Source organism: Carassius carassius, chromosome 26, assembly GCF_963082965.1.
Source record: "Carassius carassius chromosome 26, fCarCar2.1, whole genome shotgun sequence".
NCBI lineage: Eukaryota > Metazoa > Chordata > Actinopteri > Cypriniformes > Cyprinidae > Carassius > Carassius carassius.
This window is the reverse complement of record NC_081780.1, coordinates 11,678,451-11,698,201: the sequence shown is the minus strand read 5'-3', so window position 1 is coordinate 11,698,201 and position 19,751 is coordinate 11,678,451. Positions and strand designations below refer to the sequence as shown.

The 19,751-nt window shown below is 38.3% G+C and overlaps 1 protein-coding gene across 5 annotated transcripts in view; it reads left to right on the top strand.

The window, feature by feature from the left end:
- Positions 1-19,751, top strand: part of anks1b (ankyrin repeat and sterile alpha motif domain containing 1B) — a 178,652-nt gene that overhangs the window by 121,067 nt on the left and 37,834 nt on the right. For 4 of the 5 annotated variants that reach the window (XM_059511230.1, XM_059511228.1, XM_059511227.1 and 1 more), the window contains 5 exons: positions 4,398-5,044; positions 7,066-7,138; positions 9,474-9,580; positions 16,891-16,989; positions 18,551-18,703. In XM_059511230.1, the coding sequence (XP_059367213.1) occupies positions 4,398-5,044; positions 7,066-7,138; positions 9,474-9,580; positions 16,891-16,989; positions 18,551-18,703 (1,079 nt within the window). Of the gene's footprint in view, positions 1-4,397; positions 5,045-7,065; positions 7,139-8,810; positions 9,581-16,890; positions 16,990-18,550; positions 18,704-19,751 lie in introns of those variants that run through there. The other variant, XM_059511229.1, reaches the window with a different exon arrangement.

The window sequence follows — 19,751 nt, the reverse complement described above, 5'->3', positions numbered from 1 at the left end:
TATGTGTCTTCATAAATTACGACAAGTAACCCAAGTGATCTAATTACGCGGGAAGAGTTCAGACGCTGTGCTGCGGGATAGATTTCCTCCCGCTGACCCCGGAACAGCCTTTTGTACCCTGTGTGAGCTTTTGATGCACCCTCTGCTGTGCTCAGATAAGACTTGAGCACTTCTGCTGAGATCTCTCTGATTCTTTGCCCTGTGGGTCAGTTCAGATGGTGCCGCAGTAAATCTGCAGTAGATCGCTTTCTTTCTGTCTGTCTTCTTGCTTCCTCTGTTTCCTCTCTCCCTTCTGATGGCCAACAGCTTTGAGCCCATGATTTTAGGAAGCCACTGTGCTGTTTCCATGACTACCCGATGTCACCTGTTGCGGTTGCAGATATAGATCTCACCTGAGAGGTATTTGGAAAAAGCAACAGATATTAGAAACTATAAGGGGGACACACTAAAATACATAAATGCTCATTTTGTTTCATTTAATTCTATATTAAACGATATAGATAATGTAGTTTTTGTTTTATTTAATTTTACTTCATTTAATTTCGTGTTTTTATTTTATTTGTATTTTTGTTTTATTAAGAAATTTCCAATCTCAGAAATCAAAGCACTTCAGACATTTTCAAAAATAACTGCGGAGATTCGATTTCCCAGAAAACGTTAAAACCCACACACACAAAACAATCTCTTTCCCCGATACCTCTCATAGTTTGGTGACACATCTCTCTCAGTAATGGCAAAGATCTCAGAGCACTCACACCTTTATATTACCCATAAATTGTACATTTTATTTGATCTGTTTCCCAGAAACTGAAGTGAACTTTCCATTATGGCTGTGTAGGTGTGCTGAGTGGTTTCTATACTGTAGATGGTTATCCACTTCTGCCTTACTGTGAGTCTGGTGAATACCCTACTTTTTTCTTTAACATGCATACTTCACTGTATGCTTTTATTTAGGCTTTTTTTTTTCTTTTTTTTTAAGTCTTTTATTTGAATCCAATACAGTTTGTTCTTAAACTATTTACATAACACCTATTTCAGAATCAGAATTATGAGACTGTCTGCATCAAATTGCTGTTTTGGGAGGCTCATTTGCATCTTTTTTATAGGGTAAAGAGGGCGGAGGAAGTTTTAATGGAAAAATTGTGGAAATGAGATTGGAACAGTCGAGCCATGACACTTTCTTGCAATGTAAACACAGTGTCTGTAGACAGATGAATAGAGTCAATCTACCCTTTTTTTCTTTTGATCCTTTTCAGTGTGAGTTTTTCCTGTAGTGTTTGTATTTAGTTTTGTATTTGTATGCCAACCACTGTTTTGTCTGAGATGGCAGTGACCTTTACTCATGTTATGATAGCTCATGTTGTCTCTGTCTCTCTCTCAATGGATGAAGTCAACATGGCGTTTAACTTACGGTCCTTTCGCTCTAGATAATCAAAACTGGCACGAGCCCTTTTGTAAAACACTATCCTCTCTTTTCAGGGTCTTAAGCGAATCTGAGACTTTAAAGGATTGTTTCAGTCATCATTTAATCAACCTCATATCGCTCCAAACCCGTATGACTTTCTTTCTTCCATGGGACATAAAAGAAGACATTTTAAAAAATGCACCAGTCACTCTTTTCCATGCTATTATAGAACTCGAGTTATCTAACTTCAAGTGTCCATAAAACTGAATAGTGAGTGAATGATTCCAAAATTCTTGTTTTTTGGGGGAGTTATGGGGCAGCGTTGAGCTCTGATGTCTCCCACCAAGTGTTATAGATATTGATATCCTGTTTAGCGTCGAGTCTCTCTATGTTCAGTAAATCTGACTGCTGGAGTCCAATCCGGTGTACACATCAAAAACCTTTTAAGCATTGCATGTCTTCCACAGTCCACACCCGTATTTATCACCCGTAGCGCTGCCTTTTCACTTGATATGAGATAGGCGATGTAGTACATTTGAATGTGGTCCTGCGATTTATATTACATGCCACAAGTGTGTTGCTTTATAGGCGCATGTTTTAATGAGGTTTAAAACACTCATTCAGAGCCTGTTTTGCGGATGTGTGGAGTTGGGGTGAGACCAGAACTGCATTTTGAGAGCTGTTTAAGTTATTCATCAAAGCTGAATTTGCTCGCTTTCCATTTAGTCTTGTTTATTTGTGCAGTGAGCTTTATGCAAGATCAACGCTTTTTTGATGCAAAATAAAAATAGCAGCTTTCTCTGTGTTCCTTTCAGGTTCCTCAATTATGGTGGTTATTTTGGCCTTTAGCAGAGCGTTCTGTTCAGTTGATTATTCTGTGTTATGTGCAAAGAGATAAAAGGCAACTCGTGTGACTGTCTGGACAGGATCAAAGCTGGATGTACCTGTGTGTGTGTGTGTGTGTGTGTGTGTGTGTGTGTGTGTGTGTGTGTGTGTGTGTGTGTGTGTTTGTGTGTGTGTGTGAGTGTGTGAGTGTGCATGCAATGCTTTGGTTATTACAGTTATGGTTAGACCAGAGGAATTTATATTTGTAGAAGAAGCACCTTGCTATGTAATTTTACACTTCCACTGACAAAATCATGGTAATATTTGCATATTTTGGTTCATTTAAAATACTTTTGAATATCAATTAGACAAATAAACAATATTACATTATGTAAATCAAATGATTTAACTCAAAATTCCAAAAAGAAATGGCAGATTTCACAGTGACCTAGTTAGTTGTGCTAATAAGCATGACCTATTACTGTTGCTCATACAGTACTTAAAGGTTAGGGCATTCACACAGACTGTGCTGTATTCAGATGCACAACATGTCCAGCATATTTTGTTCTACAGATATAAATGATACCTCAAGTTCTATGACTTATTAAGGGTAGGTGTGCTATTACTTTTATAAATTTACAGTTTAATTAACAGTTTTTACCCTAATGGACAATAAAGCTCAAATCCCATCTGTTTGATCCACTTGCAAGAAACATTCATATTTTCTTCTGAAAAAAAAGTATCTAAATATCTAGCAATTATTGTTATTCGTTTACTTTTTTTAAAGAAAAACAACCTCCAAAACCTCATATGCTCATGACTGTATAGAATAATTTTTTTTTTCTGAGAAACAGGAAGAACACCTACATCTTGATGAATGCAGATGCCCCAACTGGAATTTAAACATCATAGCCTAATAATAAATATAGACAACGCTCATCTTATTCAAGACCTGAATAAACCCAGTGACCTCGGTGAACTGACATCTGTCCTCAGTTAAACTACAGATCACACGCTTCCTGAGGACAGATGCTTTTAAGAGCTCTTTAGTGAAGGGGTCTTGGGCTTCTTTACATAGGGCAGTGCAAGAGACAGTTCTTGGTGGGCCGTGGGGAACAAAAGGAGGACAAGAAAGTCTTACATTTACATTTATTTATTTGATATGGACATAACAACAGCATTGGACAAACCAGATACATTGTTTTTTTTGTGTTATAGCAAAACTGCTAATTTGCAACACTTGTCCATAGGAGGCTACACATTTCACAAAACACAACACAATACAGTATACAAAACACAATGCAAAATAGTACACAGTACAATATTTAAGAGGGCAAACAATACACATCATCAATATATATTTCATACAGCATTACCATGTGTGCAGCTTTGACTTGACTTCAGCCATTGTTTCAGACCTCTGTTAAAGCTAATCATGTCTGTCTGCAATTTTAAGTTAGTGGGCAGAGAGTTCCTTAGTCTCGATCCATTAAAAGAGAAACTAGACTGACCAAAAGATTTTGTAAATCTTGGAAGAACACAGTCTCCACTGACTGAGGCTCTGGTGGAGGGTCTAAGTGAGCCCTGACGCCTAATAATGAGAGCAGAAAACAGCGGGGACACATGACTGTTCAAACATTTAAAAACCAATTTCAGAGTACTAAAATGTATAAAGTTTTCAAAAGTAAAAAGATTATGTCTATGAATAATGTCACAGTGATGCGATCTCATAGGTTTTCTGGCAAATACCTTGACTGCCTGCTTGTACACTGAAACAGCCGGCTTGAGTGTGGACGGGGAGGTTTGTGACCAGGATGTGACGCAGTAAGACAGATGTGAGAAAATCATTGCATGCATGTATAACAGGGCGGCCTGATGAGACAGATCCCTCCTGATAAAACGTAAACAATTCAAGTTGGATTTGACCTTTTTACAAACATTTTTGACCCAGTGAACAGACTGGCTTGCCCCTAGCCTCAGGCGTTCATTTGGTGCTTGTCTCAACACAGCTAGTCGACTGAATGACATATATATATATGGAGTGTTCAAAGGGTGTTTCTTCTGTTTCTTCTGGGTTCGTCATGTTGTAGATGGTTTGTTTATGCTGTTATTCATGTGTGTGAATTACATTTTACTGATTTCAACACCTCTTTTTTTCCCCTTGCAGATGAGGCAGCGCACCAGAAGGAGTGCATAGAGCGAGACGACCGGAGAAATAGCCACGTTCCCGAGCAGTTCGCCGGCCTCCTCCACGGCTCGTCTCCTGCCTGTGAATCCCCTGACAACCCTTATCAACTCTACGGAAAAGTGCGAAAGTTCAGTGTTCCTGAGCCTCCGCTCCGGCACGGGAATTTTCTCAGAGCTCCTGAGTACTCGCCCCCATTTCCTCGCACCGGCAGCGAGGCGTCTGCCCTGAAGACCCAGAAAGAAGCCAAACCACAGATAGTCTACAGGACGATTTTTCACACCCGGGTCAACCAGGGCCCGTTAACTCTCACTGAATCGGGCAACAAGAGCACCGGGGTGCATGTGAGCAACGGGGAGGTCCGGAGCAAAAGCACGGGCGGCTCTAGCCCAGCAAGCAGCAATACCGGCTACGAGGAAAGAGCCTGCACTCTTGGGAGGATGAGGTCCATGCCTAAAAATGTTTTGGACCTTCAGCTGTCCAGAAATTTCTCCAAATCAGACTCAAACTTGGTGGCCGTGTCTCCTATTGAGGAGGAGCAATGGAGTTCCAGGGGGCAGAACAGCCCTGGTAAAAGCAGCCCCAACAGACTAGAAAGAACCCCCTCCTTTACAGCAGAGTGGGAAGAGGTAATAACGTTTTAATTACCAGCTAATTGCAGAATCATTTCCACTTAATTAATTCACTTAGCTTGAAGTAACCAAGCTGACTGCTCGGCGAATGTTTTTGATGTGTGATGCAAAATCATGCCCTTTCACCAGGAAGCCTAAATTATTCAACAATGTTGTCATGGTAGCTAAATGATTTTTAATGTGTTTCTTTATTATACTAAATATGTGTAATGATAGGCCTGGGACACGATTTTCTCTTCTGTTTTGCTCTGACGGTGATCTGTTTTTCACTAGGGCAGCTTTTATCCAAGGTAATGTACTGTAGCATATAAAAAGTCAAGCAATCAGTTAATTAATGGAGGAATCGCTTTGAATACTGACATCCTAATTATACTGAATGAACTGATAAATCAAAACAAAAACATGTCTAGGTCATAATTAAAATAATAGATAAGAAGCTATTGTCTGCAAAAAAGAAAACAGTATTTAATAATTTATTTTCATTACAATTAAGCATATTTAATCCAAAATTCTCATTATCGTAATGTTTAGACTTAACTTTTTTTTTAAGAACTTGTTTGTTTTTTGATTGTCATTTGATTTAACATCATAAAAATATTTTTATAAATGGTTTTCAAATTACAGTTTAATTACAAATCCTGTTCTATTATTTTTGTCCTTATTACATAATTATTTTTTACAGTAGTGAGAGATTTTTGTGTGCATAATGTGCTTAATTGACTCTTCACAAAGACCCCTTCGTTACTGCCATGTCTGACAAGCCCTGCCGCTCTCACGCCACACATCATGTTCTCACGTAATGAAAAATACATCATGGAAAAAAGAGGCATCTGACAAAACACTGTAAGACAAGACAGAGCAGGTTACTTTAGGTATAAAACAGTCATGGCTTTAAATTTTCTCTCTTTTTTTTTTAGTCAATCAATAAATACCATTTTATGGCTCTATAATGTGTAGTGCCTCGGTTCAATCAGCATTTCAACCGATCCTCTGTTCCTCTTTACTAGTTATAGCATGAAATAAACATGAATGAACATCAGAAGGTATCTTGTTTCAACCATGGAAAGACGTCAATACACATCATTTTTCAAGTTCAAATTTTACTCTCCTGTCTGGTTTGATTGTCAGACAAAAATGGCAGATTCTGCGTAATGATTGGTCAGATCACCTGTCAATCAAACTCCCTCGAAGGGTAAAGTATCATTAAAATAACGTCAAAAATATGACCTGGACATCTTAGACGGGTGTCTTGAGAGATTTATGTTATAGCTACATTTCATTAGCAATCAGAATGAACAAAGCACAGAAGATAAAAGAGATTTTGTCCATGTCAGATTTCCTCCTCTTCTCTGAATTCTTCTTTAAAAGTTAACTCTCTTTCAGGTCAGTGCTTCTGTTTGGATACACAGAGGCTTCCCGCTTCATATGACGACTAAATCTCCAAACTAAATAAATTTAATGTGTCACAGCATTTTCTTTCCCAACCTCACCCAGCTGTCAGGATCTTCAGAAGAGAACATTTATTAGAAATAACTGATCAAAGAGGAGAGGGGAGAGTTCTGCATCCGTTCATCTAGGGCTTCCGAGCGGCTTTCTCTTTGGAGTAAAAACCCGGCCGCTGGGAGACAGAGAAGGGCTGTTCTTTGAAGGCAGGTGTTCAGCTTTACGGATGTGAAACGACACTTTCTTCGCTCTGAACATCACTGTCATTTTAATGAGGAGACATTCATCAAAAAACCCTCTCTCAGCTCTCTCCGAACTGACATGTTCTCAAATGAAGCTGATCGTGATAAATTGCCTTCCCAAAATTCCCATTCCTCCCTCAGCTTTTACCAAACAATTAAGCGGTTTTGGAGCGCAATTACTGACATTTAAGAAAAACTGAAAGTGGGTTTGCGGGAAAAGAGCAATGAGGAGAAGCCTGTAGGGAAATGCCATGGAATAAGGACATAAAAATAGGGATGAGGGCCTTTTGTTATGCAAACATGCAATTCATCTCTGTCTTTTCCTCTCCACAGATTGACAAGATTATGAGCTCCATAGGTGCTGGAATTGGCACAGAGTTGGAGGGGATTACGGAGGATCACTCAGGTTTGTGTGTGTCTGTGTGTTTGTGTTTTGTTGATGCATATAGGCAGAAATCCTACTACGTTTAACATATATCCATAACTATAGGGACCTCATGGCATGATATGAATAATAACTAACGGCTGTGAAGTGTGCGGCACTGTGAGACAGGAGGGTTTCCTTCAATAGTCTCAAAGACCCGTTCATAAACAGGGAGCTTTTTGAGGTGTAACCACGGTTACCGTGTGCTCTCCTCTCGTCACTGTGCTCTTCCTGTAGTCATAATGAGAGCAGGGGGACAAGAAATGGATGGAGAGTTTAGACTCTAAGCACTGGTCTTGGGACAGTTTTTTGTTCGCAGTGGGAGCGAAAGGAGCAACTCCTTGACTGGAGATCAGTGTACTAAGATTCTCTCAGCGATGATCAATAGTGAAAATTGTGAAAATCTAATCGCTAGAGCTAATAATGAAGACAATAATGTTGTCCCTTACCTCATCTCTTCTCTTTTTATCTCCTGTCCTCTCTCCTCCTGTTTTTGCTCTTCTTCTGACTCTTCTCTCATTCTCTCATCTCACATCCTCGCCTTCTACCTTCTCCCTTTGCCTCTTCTCTTGTTTCTCCCATCCCTTCCTCTCTTCTCCTATCACCTCCTCTTCTCTCTCCCTCTTTCCTCTCTTAACTCCTTTTGACTTTGATTTTGTCTCCTGTTGCCTCCTCTCTTTACGTCTCCTTTCACCTTTCGTCTTCTCTCCTCCTCTTTTTTTGCCTATCTTCTTTTCTATTCTCCTTTGACCTCATTTTGCTTCTTCTAATGCTTTCTTTTCTCCTTCTCTACTTTTGCCTACTTTGCTCCTCTCCTCTCCTCTCACCTCTTTTCTTATCCCAAACTCTCTTTTGCCTCTCTTCTCACCTTCTGTCCTCTCTTATCTCCTTCGGGCTCTCCTCTTGTCTGTTGTCGCCTCCTCTCCAGTAATTACCTCATGGCTATCATGTCCCCTTTCCTGTAGCCTCTCCTCTCCTCTTTTCTTCCCTATTTTCCTGTCATTCTTTCTGCTCATTTCACTTCTTTTCCTGTCCCTTGCATTATTTGCCTTTACTCAAACCTCCCCCATTCTCTCCTCTCATTTGGACCATCTGATATTGCTTTTCTCTTGCCTCCTCTCCTTTCGCTTCATATATCACTTTTCCTGTCCTCTCCTCTTGCCTCTCTCTCCTCTCTCCTTTTATCCCTCCATCTCTCCCAAATCTCCCCTCACCTGTTCTCTCACCTTTTGCCTGTTATCCCTACTTTCATCACTTCCTTTTTTCAGCACCTCCACCTTACCTCTCCTCCTCTCTTTGTTTTTCTTTCCTCGCCACCTCAATTGCCACCTTTTCTTCTTGCATCTGATTGTTTAATCTCCTCTCATCTTTACCCTCCTGTTTTCTCCTTTCACCTTTTCTTTTGTCTCCTCTCCTCCTGTCTCGTCTCCATTCCTTGCTTCTCCTATACTTTTGCCTCTCCTCTCCTCTGCAGCGGTCCCTCATTTTTCTGTCCACAGAAAGCCCATTTGTGTTGCCATTCCACCAGTGCTCACAGACGTCCACAGAGTGTGTGTACATTTGGGAGGGAGCAACAGCAGCTTCTGCACTCAGACAAAGAGGCTGGGGTTGTTCTGATGGCTATTATCGGCAATGTGAGGTACAGCTAGTGGAAAGAAGGGAGGGAGAAGTTGAGACCGAGAGGGAGGGAGAGAGAGAGCGCACAGTGGCACAGGATGCAGAGGCATACAAATGAGTGTGGGAGTGCTGGAGAAACAGAAATCTACCAAGCAAGCTGCACACTGTCATTCCTATCCTCTTTCACGAGCACACTCGCTTGTTCCCCTTCAGGACGCGCAAACGCACACACACGCACATGCCTGCACTCTCCACACATTGAGACACAAGTCGAGCAGCAGTGTTGGTAATCCGCATCTCTCTCGCCTCTCTTGTGGATGTAATTTGGAGCCTTCAGCATGTCTACCTCCACAGCAGGCGTACTTCTCCACCAGCACGGACCCTAACGCTCACTCTCCCGAGAGGACCCTCTTCTTCTAATTTGCTCTCACTTTCTGTTTTCCTCCCTCTCTCAGCTGCTTTCTGAACATTACTTTCATCTGTTCCTTGAAATCGCTTTCCTACCTCCTTTTTCTCATTCTTTCTGTCTCTCCCGTTTCCACTCGCGCTCTCCGTGGCTTGTTGTGCATGGCGGGTTCGTTTGACAGTCACTTTGCACGGAACATGATGTGGCAGTGCCAGCTCTCACAGCCGGACTGTCGCTGCTACCGGGTGGATGGCTACTCACTTCTCAAACGCCTCCCTCTGCACCCCTTGATAGGCCCCCGCTGCCCCGTCCAGTCCGTGGGACAGTGGCTGGACAACATCGGTCTCGTGCAGTACGAAAACCACCTGCTGTCTAACGGCTTCGACAACGTTCAGTTTATGGTGAGTGTCTTCTTCACACTTCCATCTCTGTCTTTCCCTGCGGCCAGTTTTCAGAGTGTGTCTTTTTTTCATAAGTCATCAGTTGCTTGTTGTGGGTGGTGTGGGTTTGCATGTGTACTTGAGTGTTTGTGTTCTCAGGTGAGCTGTTCTTTGATTATGTGAGACGTCCAGTATCTAAATCTGTTGGTCTTCTGTTACATCACACAATAGTTCCTTGAATATTGTTATGTTTCTCATGTGAGTTTTGCCTGGCCCTTTATGTTTCCTGTCTGCACTACCATATCAGCACTTTGGGAACTTTGGAATGCAAAGAGATTTAGTCAATTATACATTTTCATTATAAATATTTGATCTAACATGTCTAGTTTAGAAGATTATAGAAGTTTTAGTAACTGGGTGTTCTGTAACAGAACTAAATTATAGGAAAATAGAAATTGAACAAAAATACTGCATGTTATAGAAATAGAGTAAATGCAAAAAATGTTAATACATTTAAAATTGTATATAATATTGAACATTATTTGTTTTATGATTACCTTCATGCAGTGTTGCAAGGGTACTCATTGATACATTGCATTCCAACACGTGGTTAACGTCACTCTTCTGACAATGCAGAAAAGATGTCCACCGTGGGCGTGTTCAGATGCATGAATGCATTTGCCTGGTTTGTGTTGGTGTGTGTTTGGGGAAGAAAGCGTTAAGGCAATACATCTTCAACTACCAAAGCAATCATAGTTGTTTAGGAGCACCTGTAGAGATGAAGGGGCAAGTTGGAAGATGATGTTTCCGGGAAGAGTCGATCAGAGAGCAATCACAGTTTTGGTTGAAATGTAGCTCAGAGAGCAGAACTGTAAAAATCATACCAGGCTTAGGTGTTTGTTTATGCTGTGTAACTGATGGATCAGAATAGTGTATTTCACTGCTTGAGCTGGTCGACAAGCATGGTTGGCCAAAGAATAATAATAATTGCTGGTTGGCCAAATAAATCTTTCTTGTTAAGAAGCAATGTTATACTGTTTTCCCACAGGGTAGTGCAATGATGAACTGAAAGTGTACTGAAAACTACACAAGTTGTTATCAGTGACCCATTAACTCGTTTTTTAACACTTCAGTGGTCGGTGTAAAACAAACAGTATTCTGCAAAAAAAAAATTCTTTATCAGTATTTTTGTCTTTTTTGTACTAGAAATGTACTTAAACCCACATAAATGACAGTCAAACTTGCATTATGTATTGCTGATATTAAGGCTTGTTTTCAGATAATATATCCTGAATATTTTATACTCCTTTGGCAAATTGTTTACTTGTTGTAAGTGTAAATCTAATAGAATTTAGAAGGAAAAAAATTGCCAGAGTAGTAAGAGAACCTAATTTTCAAGAATATGTCTGGAATTAAAGGGATGGTTCACCCAAAAACAAAAATTGTCTTCATTTAGGTTTGTCATTCCAAACCTCGTTTCTTATTTTTAACATAAAAGAAGATATTTTGAAGAATGCTATAATCAAACAGATGATGGTTCCCATTGACTTCCATAGTATTTCTTTCCCTACTGTAGAGCTCAGTGGGGACCAACAACTTTTTGGTTCTTTAAAATATCTTTTGTGTTCAACATAAAGAAATACAGGTTGGTAACTACATGAGGGTGAGTAAATGGTGAAAAAATTGTCATTTTTGGATGGACTGTTCCTTTAAGTCAGTTAATTATGTCTAAGATTTGAATGCAGGACACAAATACTGATTAAGTGTACAATATTAAGAAACACTTAAGTGATCTTGCTGTTATCAATGTACTTTTAAGATCACTAGTTTCACCCTGCAAGCTTCTAGAACAATGTCTTTGAGTAGATACAGTGACTCAATGCTTTGTTCTCTTGCAGTGTAAAGCTCTACGCTTTTAGACTTCTAATTTATTTGTTGCAGACTGTGGCTCTACCAAAAGACATGATTTCACAACTACTGCTGCTTTGCTTAAAGTATCTGTTGCTTTTCAGAAGGACGCATTCATTCTGAATGTCTGTCACTGAGATTCAGTAACAAAAGCAGGTGACGTTTACAGGTGAGCCACAGACTCATGGGAACTGTAGTCCACATGCAGGTATAAACTGCACTGAGCTGATGGGTAATGGAGCTGCGACTAAATCCTATACATTGTGTGACTGAATCGTATGCTCATGCATTCGCTTGTGTGTGTAATGAGTCGTTTTGTGAGTGTTTAGTTGCTCATGCTGATTATCCTCCTCCAGCTCTGACCTGCATCCATTCCTGTGGTTGCCGAGGCAACAGCAGAGAGCAAAGAATAGAGTACAGAGTAGTTTAACTATAGAATATTTTATAAAATAAGTGTTCCCTTCCTAAATGTTCTCAAGGAAATGGGTTACGCTGTTTGGATTGAGCAGTTTTTTTTAAAGGGTGTTAAAAACCTCCTGAAGCCAGTGTTGATTTGTCAGCACCGATCGTAGTGCCCACATTGACAGCTTTGACTGCAAGCAATAGAAAATACTGAACGTGACCTTATCCAAGAGGTACGACAATCAAAACTCTATTCATAAACATTTTCATGGTGGTTCTCATTCATTAATAATTGTTCACAGTTCTACACTGTTTTCATGCTAAGGTTCAGCTGGATTCACAACTTGTGCATTAGCATAACATTGTTTTGGTTATAATATTGATGAATCCCAGTTATTCTAAAGCAGGAATGTGTGTGCCTGTGGTTAGATATTAGTATAATACAAGCCTAACCATCTCCAAATAAGGGCTTTATGTACAGGTGCAAACACTGAGAGAAAGATGTCACATAAGGATTTTGAATCGAATAAATAGCTTTTATATAGGATTGTGTTTTATAAGCTCACATTAGCCAAATGTTGTTTTGTTGTTGTGTTTTTTTTTTTTTTGGAAAGGTCTAAAATGGGAAGTAAGGCTTATTAATGACAAATATACTATTTATACACTGCCATCCAAAAGTTACGGTTTAGTAAGAGTTTTTAAAGGTCATTAATAGTTTTATTCAGCAATGATGCATTCAACTGGTCAAACATGACAGTTAAGACATTTACATTGTTCAAAAATTAGGGATGTCAGTCTATTAAAATTTTGAATCTAATTAATTACACACTGTGGTGATTACTGATGAATTAATATAATTAATTACATAGTAATCACAAATGAAATTTTGCTGTGAAATTACCCACAAAAGATCATTTAAAGCCATTTTGTGCTGCATGGGAAAAGCATGTAATAAAAAAAGCTTTAGATAACCATTTGTTGTTTGTTTGTTTGTTTTTTTGCTTGTTTGTTTGTTTTGTTTTTTTGGGTGAACTATCACTTTAATACGTTTTTTAATAAGTTATTTTCAGATTTTTTATTTATTTCCATGTAAATATGAAATTATTATTTAGTTAAATGATACTCTGGAAATAAGAAACTAAAACTGCCAGTAGGTGGCAGTAAATGAATAAGTCATTGAGTCATTAATTTGATTGTTCAAATGGCAGAATTATTCAGTAATTAAGTAAATTCTTTATGAATGGGCCATTGAATCATTGGTTCGCCTGATTCATTCATGCAGCGGATTCATTCAGAAATTGTGTGTTGCTGGGAGATGCACAATAGTTCTGCTGTGGCTTTAAGTGGTAATATTTGTGTAGATAAATAACCGAGGAAAAATAAAACAATACTGTGTCTAAAATATAACATAGTATTAAGTTCTTATTTATTGAACTGTTGTATAAAATCGATATCACTTATGCTACTTGGGACACTCGTTTGATAGTGCACTCGTTGCTCGTATGATATTTCTAAACTAAGATGATACTGTAAATATGAGACAAAATTGCAAACAAGGGCGTTTGGCCCCAGTATTTAGAATTTTATGGGCTTATAACTGAACTCTAAAGGCTCCCTCACAGAGAAGTTGGGCTGTTTATATATATACATATATATATAAATGTTGTTCTTTTAACCTTTTTTATTCATCAAACAATTTGGAAAAAGAAAAAAAAAGTATCATGCACAACTGTTTCAACATTGGTAATAATGAGAAATATTTCTCGAGCACCAGATCAGCATATTGGACTGATTTCTGAAGGATCATGTGACACTGAAGACTGGACTGCTGAAAATTTAGCTTTGCCATAACACGAATAAATTGCATTAAAATGGAAAGCAGTTATTTTAGTTTAAATAATATTTCACAATATTAGTATTGCATTTTTGATCAAATAAAGGCAGCCTTGATGAACTTAAGAGACTTCTTTTAAAAATCTTACTAACCCAGTGATTCTGTGGAAATGTGTGTTAATGGATCCTAAACATTTCCCAATGCTGTCACTGAAGACTAAAGGTACTAATGATGTCACTTTGCTCCCTTTTCAGTCTTGTGTACAGAAAAAAATGACATATAAGCCTCCCAAACTTTTGACACGTCTGCCATTGGTCAGTCAAACATATAATCCTTCCCCAAACTCATGGCAATGGTTCAGTGTTGTCTCTGCACATTAAACTTGGATAAGTGTTTTAAAATGCAAAAAAATTGCACCCATCACCTTTAGTGTTTCAGTCCAGTCAGCAGTTCATTACTATGTAATTTTATGCTTCTAACAAAAGCATCTCCTCCGGATGAATGGGACATCTGGATGAGCCACAAAGACACACAATCCCTTTTTCTCTGGTCTCTGTAGGTTGGAGCTTCTGAAAGGCCTTCAGATACAATTAATATTAGATGGAGGTCTGCAGCTTCTTTCTGATGTGTGGGGCTTGTAAAGTTTCTCTGCTTGAATGTTGAAGCAGATATATACTGTATATAAGATGGACTGCAGTGGGTAGTCACTTGTTCCCTTAGTATTAGGAAGAGCATGAATACGGCACTGGCCCGAAACATTTAGATGGAACCAATGTGTCATTTTAAAAGTAAACATTGTAACAGTTCATTCAGTCTGAAAGAGCCAGGCAGCAGAATTTCCTGAGAGTGAGTTAAGTGCCAGAGAGATGATAGCGGTGCCTCACTTCATGACTTCAGGGAGTTTTGAGATGAACAATTTAGCGTCATCTTACTCTGAACTTGCTATGAGGGTTCGAGATGCTGTTGTTTCATGAGCTGTTATATCTTTCACCTTCACACTGTTTGAATGATACAACAATCACACTGTGGTATTATTTTAGTAATTTGCATTTTGATATTATTAAAAGAAATCTGATCAAGACGTTTTATTGTGGACACTTTTCCCTACTTGAAGACCTTTTAGAGAAAGTTTGGTTGTGATTGACAGACTGGTTGATGAGACTGGGTTGTGGCAGTTTATTGCAAATGAATGTTTTTTAAGAAATGTGAAGTTCTACACAGATGACTTTTTGTGGCATCACATAGCCACACAGTTTTCTATTGCGTGAATTCCTTCATGGGTGTTTATGAAACACAGGCATTTTGTTTTATTTGATGGATTGGTTACACAACTATTTTTGTGGTTTACTAATAATGTTTAACACATCTGCATTCAAACAGTTAAAAGAATGCAGATTATTTCTCTTTTTAGGGCTAAACAATGAAAGGTTGCATTGATTTAAATACATTTAATACTTTTAAACATTCAAAATGCAGTGGTCTCAACTTGATCTTTGTATTGCAAATGAACTGGAATTATCAACTGTAATTTAAATTCAACATCATTTTCTTGACCCATTATTTGACCAAACTGCTAAGAGTTCAGACATTTTTACACAAGCTTGGATTAAATGTGTATTCATTTACAAGATGAAAACTTAATGCCACTTGCTGAATTAAACATGCAGTATAATGTGACAGCAATGAAGTATAATACTCTTGCAATTCATACTGTGCTATTAAAAAGAAAATAGCAGGCAGTATGCAGTGAGCAGCAAGCAGTGTGCTTCCAGCAGGTCTGTGCTGTGACTGATTAGTAATGTCTTGGGACACCTGCAATCAATCTAACTCTACTCGGCATGCTAGTATTGTGGTCTGGATTGTAGTGCTGTGAATGGAGCATATGCTGGTGCTCAGAATTGATTTCATCAGCTATATATGTGACCATGGACTAAAAAACTGTCAAAAAGGTAAATTATACATCAATATAAACAAAAACTGAATAAATAAGCTTTCCATTGGGGTGTAGTTTGTTAGGATCGGACAATGTTTGGCTGAGATACAACTATTTGAATATCTGAAATCTGAGGTTGGAAAAAAACTAAAAAATCTAAATATTGAGAAAATTGCCTTTAAAGTTGTCCAAATGAAGTTCTTAGCAATGCATATTACTAATCAAAAATTAAGTTTTGATATATTTACAGTAGGAAACTTATCTTCATGGAACATGATCTTTACTTAATATCCTAATGATTTTAGGCATAAAAGAAAAATCAATCATTTTGACCCATTCAATGTATTTTTGGCTATTGCTACAAATATACTCCAGCGACTTACAAGGCTGGTTTTGTGCTCCAGGGTCATATTTTTACTTGAGTGGAATCATCAAGGTTATCCAGCTTTGTGGAGTGATAGACACATCACTGAGTGCGTTATCTATCAGCATGTTTTCATTCACCTTGTGTTTCCATGTGTATCTTTGTTTTTGGTAGATGGGGAAATCCCTTGGTGCAAATTAGATACTATTACTCCTATGAGGAAAGAACCGCGTGTTTGTTAGGAATAGAGCATTTTTTCAGATCTCTGGCCCTGTTGGATCGGAGGTTGATTGGTTTGGTTGGAGTAACTGAAAGGTCATCAAAGGTGAAACCCAGCATGAAACAGCAGTTGCTTAATTGTGTCTGTGTGTGAGACAGCATGTGTTTTTGGATTTGTGGATTGTTGATTTGAGTCATGTTTGATTGGCTTGTGGATCTCCTGATTGTGTTGCTCATGTGATCTGAAGAGGCCAATTTTTTAATTAGAGCAAATTGTCTCTTTCGCCTTATTTATTATGCGTCAATGTAAATGAGATGGATTCTGTCCCAGAATTTTTTTTTATATTATTTTTATTTTTATATTATTTATATTATTATATTATTCAGATTATTTGTTTGATTCTTTTTTTACTACTTCAACGTGTGTCATTGTTGCAGTGAACCCAATTCCAAAGTGTTCCAAATTATCGCAGTATTTTATTTTTATTTGTTTGTTTGTTTATTAATTTGCATTATTATTGCTATTATTGTTATTATTTGTTTTTATTATCATTAATATTTGTATGTTTTGTAACCACTTAAACAGATGTTATTGTTGAACCTTTACAGTAGTACAAATAATTGGATTTGTAACTTTTTTTTTCTTTCCTTTTTTTTTTTTTTTACTGTAGGGTAGTAATGTCGTGGAGGACCAGGACCTGCTAGAGATCGGGATTTTAAACTCTGCCCACAGACAGCGATTTCTTCAGGCTATTCGCCTGCTCCCCAGGGTGAGTACAGACATCGGGGACATCGTAGGGCTCCCACAGGGTGCTTTCAGCTCCAGAAATATCAGCTAACAATGCGTTTGGAAGCAAATTTGTAATTAAAACAAATTGAACATTCCCTCAGGAATGTTTTCTTACAGTTTTGAACGCCAACAAATAGTAACCAGTGGCTGTGAAGCTGTAAAGATGATAAACTCGGGCTTCACTTCTCGGGTATTGCAAATGTAATGGCTCACTCATAAAAGGTTGATAAGTTACGGTCAGGCAATCCTGATGGGAGCATCACTGACTTCAGTGTCACACAAAGACACTGAACTGAAGAACACTGTAATGAAATATACGCGCTGATCACTGAAATTCTGCATGTGATGCATGTGTCATGGATTTCATTACCAAATGAGGTTTCATGGTATCCACATTTATCACACACACTTCCCAGGGTGCACCCTCCCCCAAGAATAGTCAATTTAAGACCCCCTCTAAAGTAATCCAGCAAAGCTTCTGTCATTGAGTGTGTGCGTATGTGCAGGAGACCCCACGTCAAATAAATCTCACTTGTGTCCCAAACAACCTTGCTCTCCCTTTCTCCTTCACAATCTCTGAAAGGACACCGCAGAGGGGAATGGTTTGTGTTTTGATAAGATAGAAAGAACACACACACACTAATGTGCAAACATGCTTTTATTCAAACAGATGTGAAAACCTCAAACATGAGCTGAATGGGGTGAGTTTAAAGGGATAGTTCAGCCAAAAAATTACAATTATTTCATTATTTATTCATCCTCAATTTGTTAAAAACTTATGTGACTTAATTTTTCTGTGTAACACACAAAGAAAGATATTTTGAAGAATGATCTTGTTGCTCATTTCCATGTTAGAGAAGTGAATGTGGATTTGGGGTCCAGTAAATGTCTTCTGAAGACATGTAATAGCTTTTTAGGAAGAAAAGATCCAATTAAAGTCACTTTCTTTTTTCACTATAATCAACTCAAGCTCACCGGAACTGATGTCTATTGTTACATTATATGGATAAGTAGAAGATGACAGAACTTTCATTTTTAGGATCAAAATGAAAATTATTGCTTTAAAAAGAAGTTGAATTTAAGATTAAGGACAGTAAATGGTATGTGTGTAAGAGAGAGATATGAGGGCTCATATAAAACTCAACTTTTCATTTGCAGTCAGCGCTTTCAAACTCTGTTTTAGCTGATGGCTTCTCTCTGTCTGCATTTATATTTATGCATTTGGCAGATGCTTTTATCCAAGGCCTGTGTTTCCAATATACAGTACTGTATGTTATTTTATCAGTAAATATGGGAATGATTCCCTAGGAATAAAACACGATTTTGATTTGTTAGCTTGTCTGTCTCCTATTTATCGGCTAGAACAGCGCCAAATCAATGTGGACCAGAATGGAAATTCATTCTATCAGTCCAAGCAGGTGTTTCCAGCACAGAATAACAACATTTCCTGTTGCTAGACCTCTTCATTTATAACCCAAACTGTGTCCAGCCTCTGGATTTGTTACTGATGTGGTAGTTTAACAGTTGTTTCTATGTTTAAGGTGCGGCCCATCGGTTACGATGGAAATAACCCCACCTCAGTGGCAGAATGGCTGGAGTCTCTGGAGCTGGGAGACTATACCAAGTCTTTCCTCATCAACGGCTACACCTCCATGGAGCTGGTCAAGAAGATCTGGGAGATTGAGCTCATTAATGTAAGTCTTGCTTTACCTCACTTCCTGTCTTCTGAAGTTCTGATGAAACTGAGTTCTAAAAGATTCATGTGGGCTTGAATTGTAAGGGTTAGAGTCAAGGGAAATAATAGGGAAATACAATTAAAAATATATATATAACTGGGGAAATTGTGAATAAATCTTAAATGTTTTGATTATATATTACTGTATAATAATATTTTATTGCATTCAGTGAAAAATGACTTAAACACACACACACACACACACACACACACACACACACACACACACACACAGTGTATTTAGCCATATATTCTGTTATTGTTGTGTTAGTGCTGTTGGAATGAAGCTGTCTTTTGAAACGAGATTTGCTAGAGGACCTTTGAAATGACAACCAGAGGTTGAGACATCGTTCTGACATCCTATTGGCCGATTTGTCATAATAGAGTTTCGGCTGCCTCTGAATCTTGCCTGTAATTGTGTTTGTTTGATAAACAATCCTGTCCGACTGCAGCGAAACCACAGATATAATAGTAGCATCTCTGGTATGACACTGAACAGAAGAAATTTCAGGGCAACTTGATCTGTTTTTGAGCGTAGCCTGCATGTTTGGGAAGTAACCTATTTTAACTTTCTAAATGTCTGCACACTGTTATTGATCCAATCGATTGATCTCTCTGGAGTTTCAGCCAAATAAAGGCTTTTTTTTAACCTTTAATTCAATAGTTATTCCTGCAGCCCATGTGGTTAAACAGAAAAAGTGATTGCTTGCTGGATTTTTTCCCGTGTTTGATAAAGATAGATTGGATGTTTGATGACAGTGAGATCACGTGATGTGTTTTTTTAACAGATATGGTGTTAAATGACTCTAATTACAGCCTCACGTATGCTAATTTCACTCACTTTCAGCCGAGGGAGGGAAAGAGAAAAGGAATGAGCAGATTATATAATAATGTAGGATGTGATTTTCTTTAGCTCTCAAAAAAAAAAAAAAAAACACACACCTACTCACTGTGGACAGTAACTGAAATGCTGCAGTGGGAATAAACGCATGGTTTGGCCACAAGAG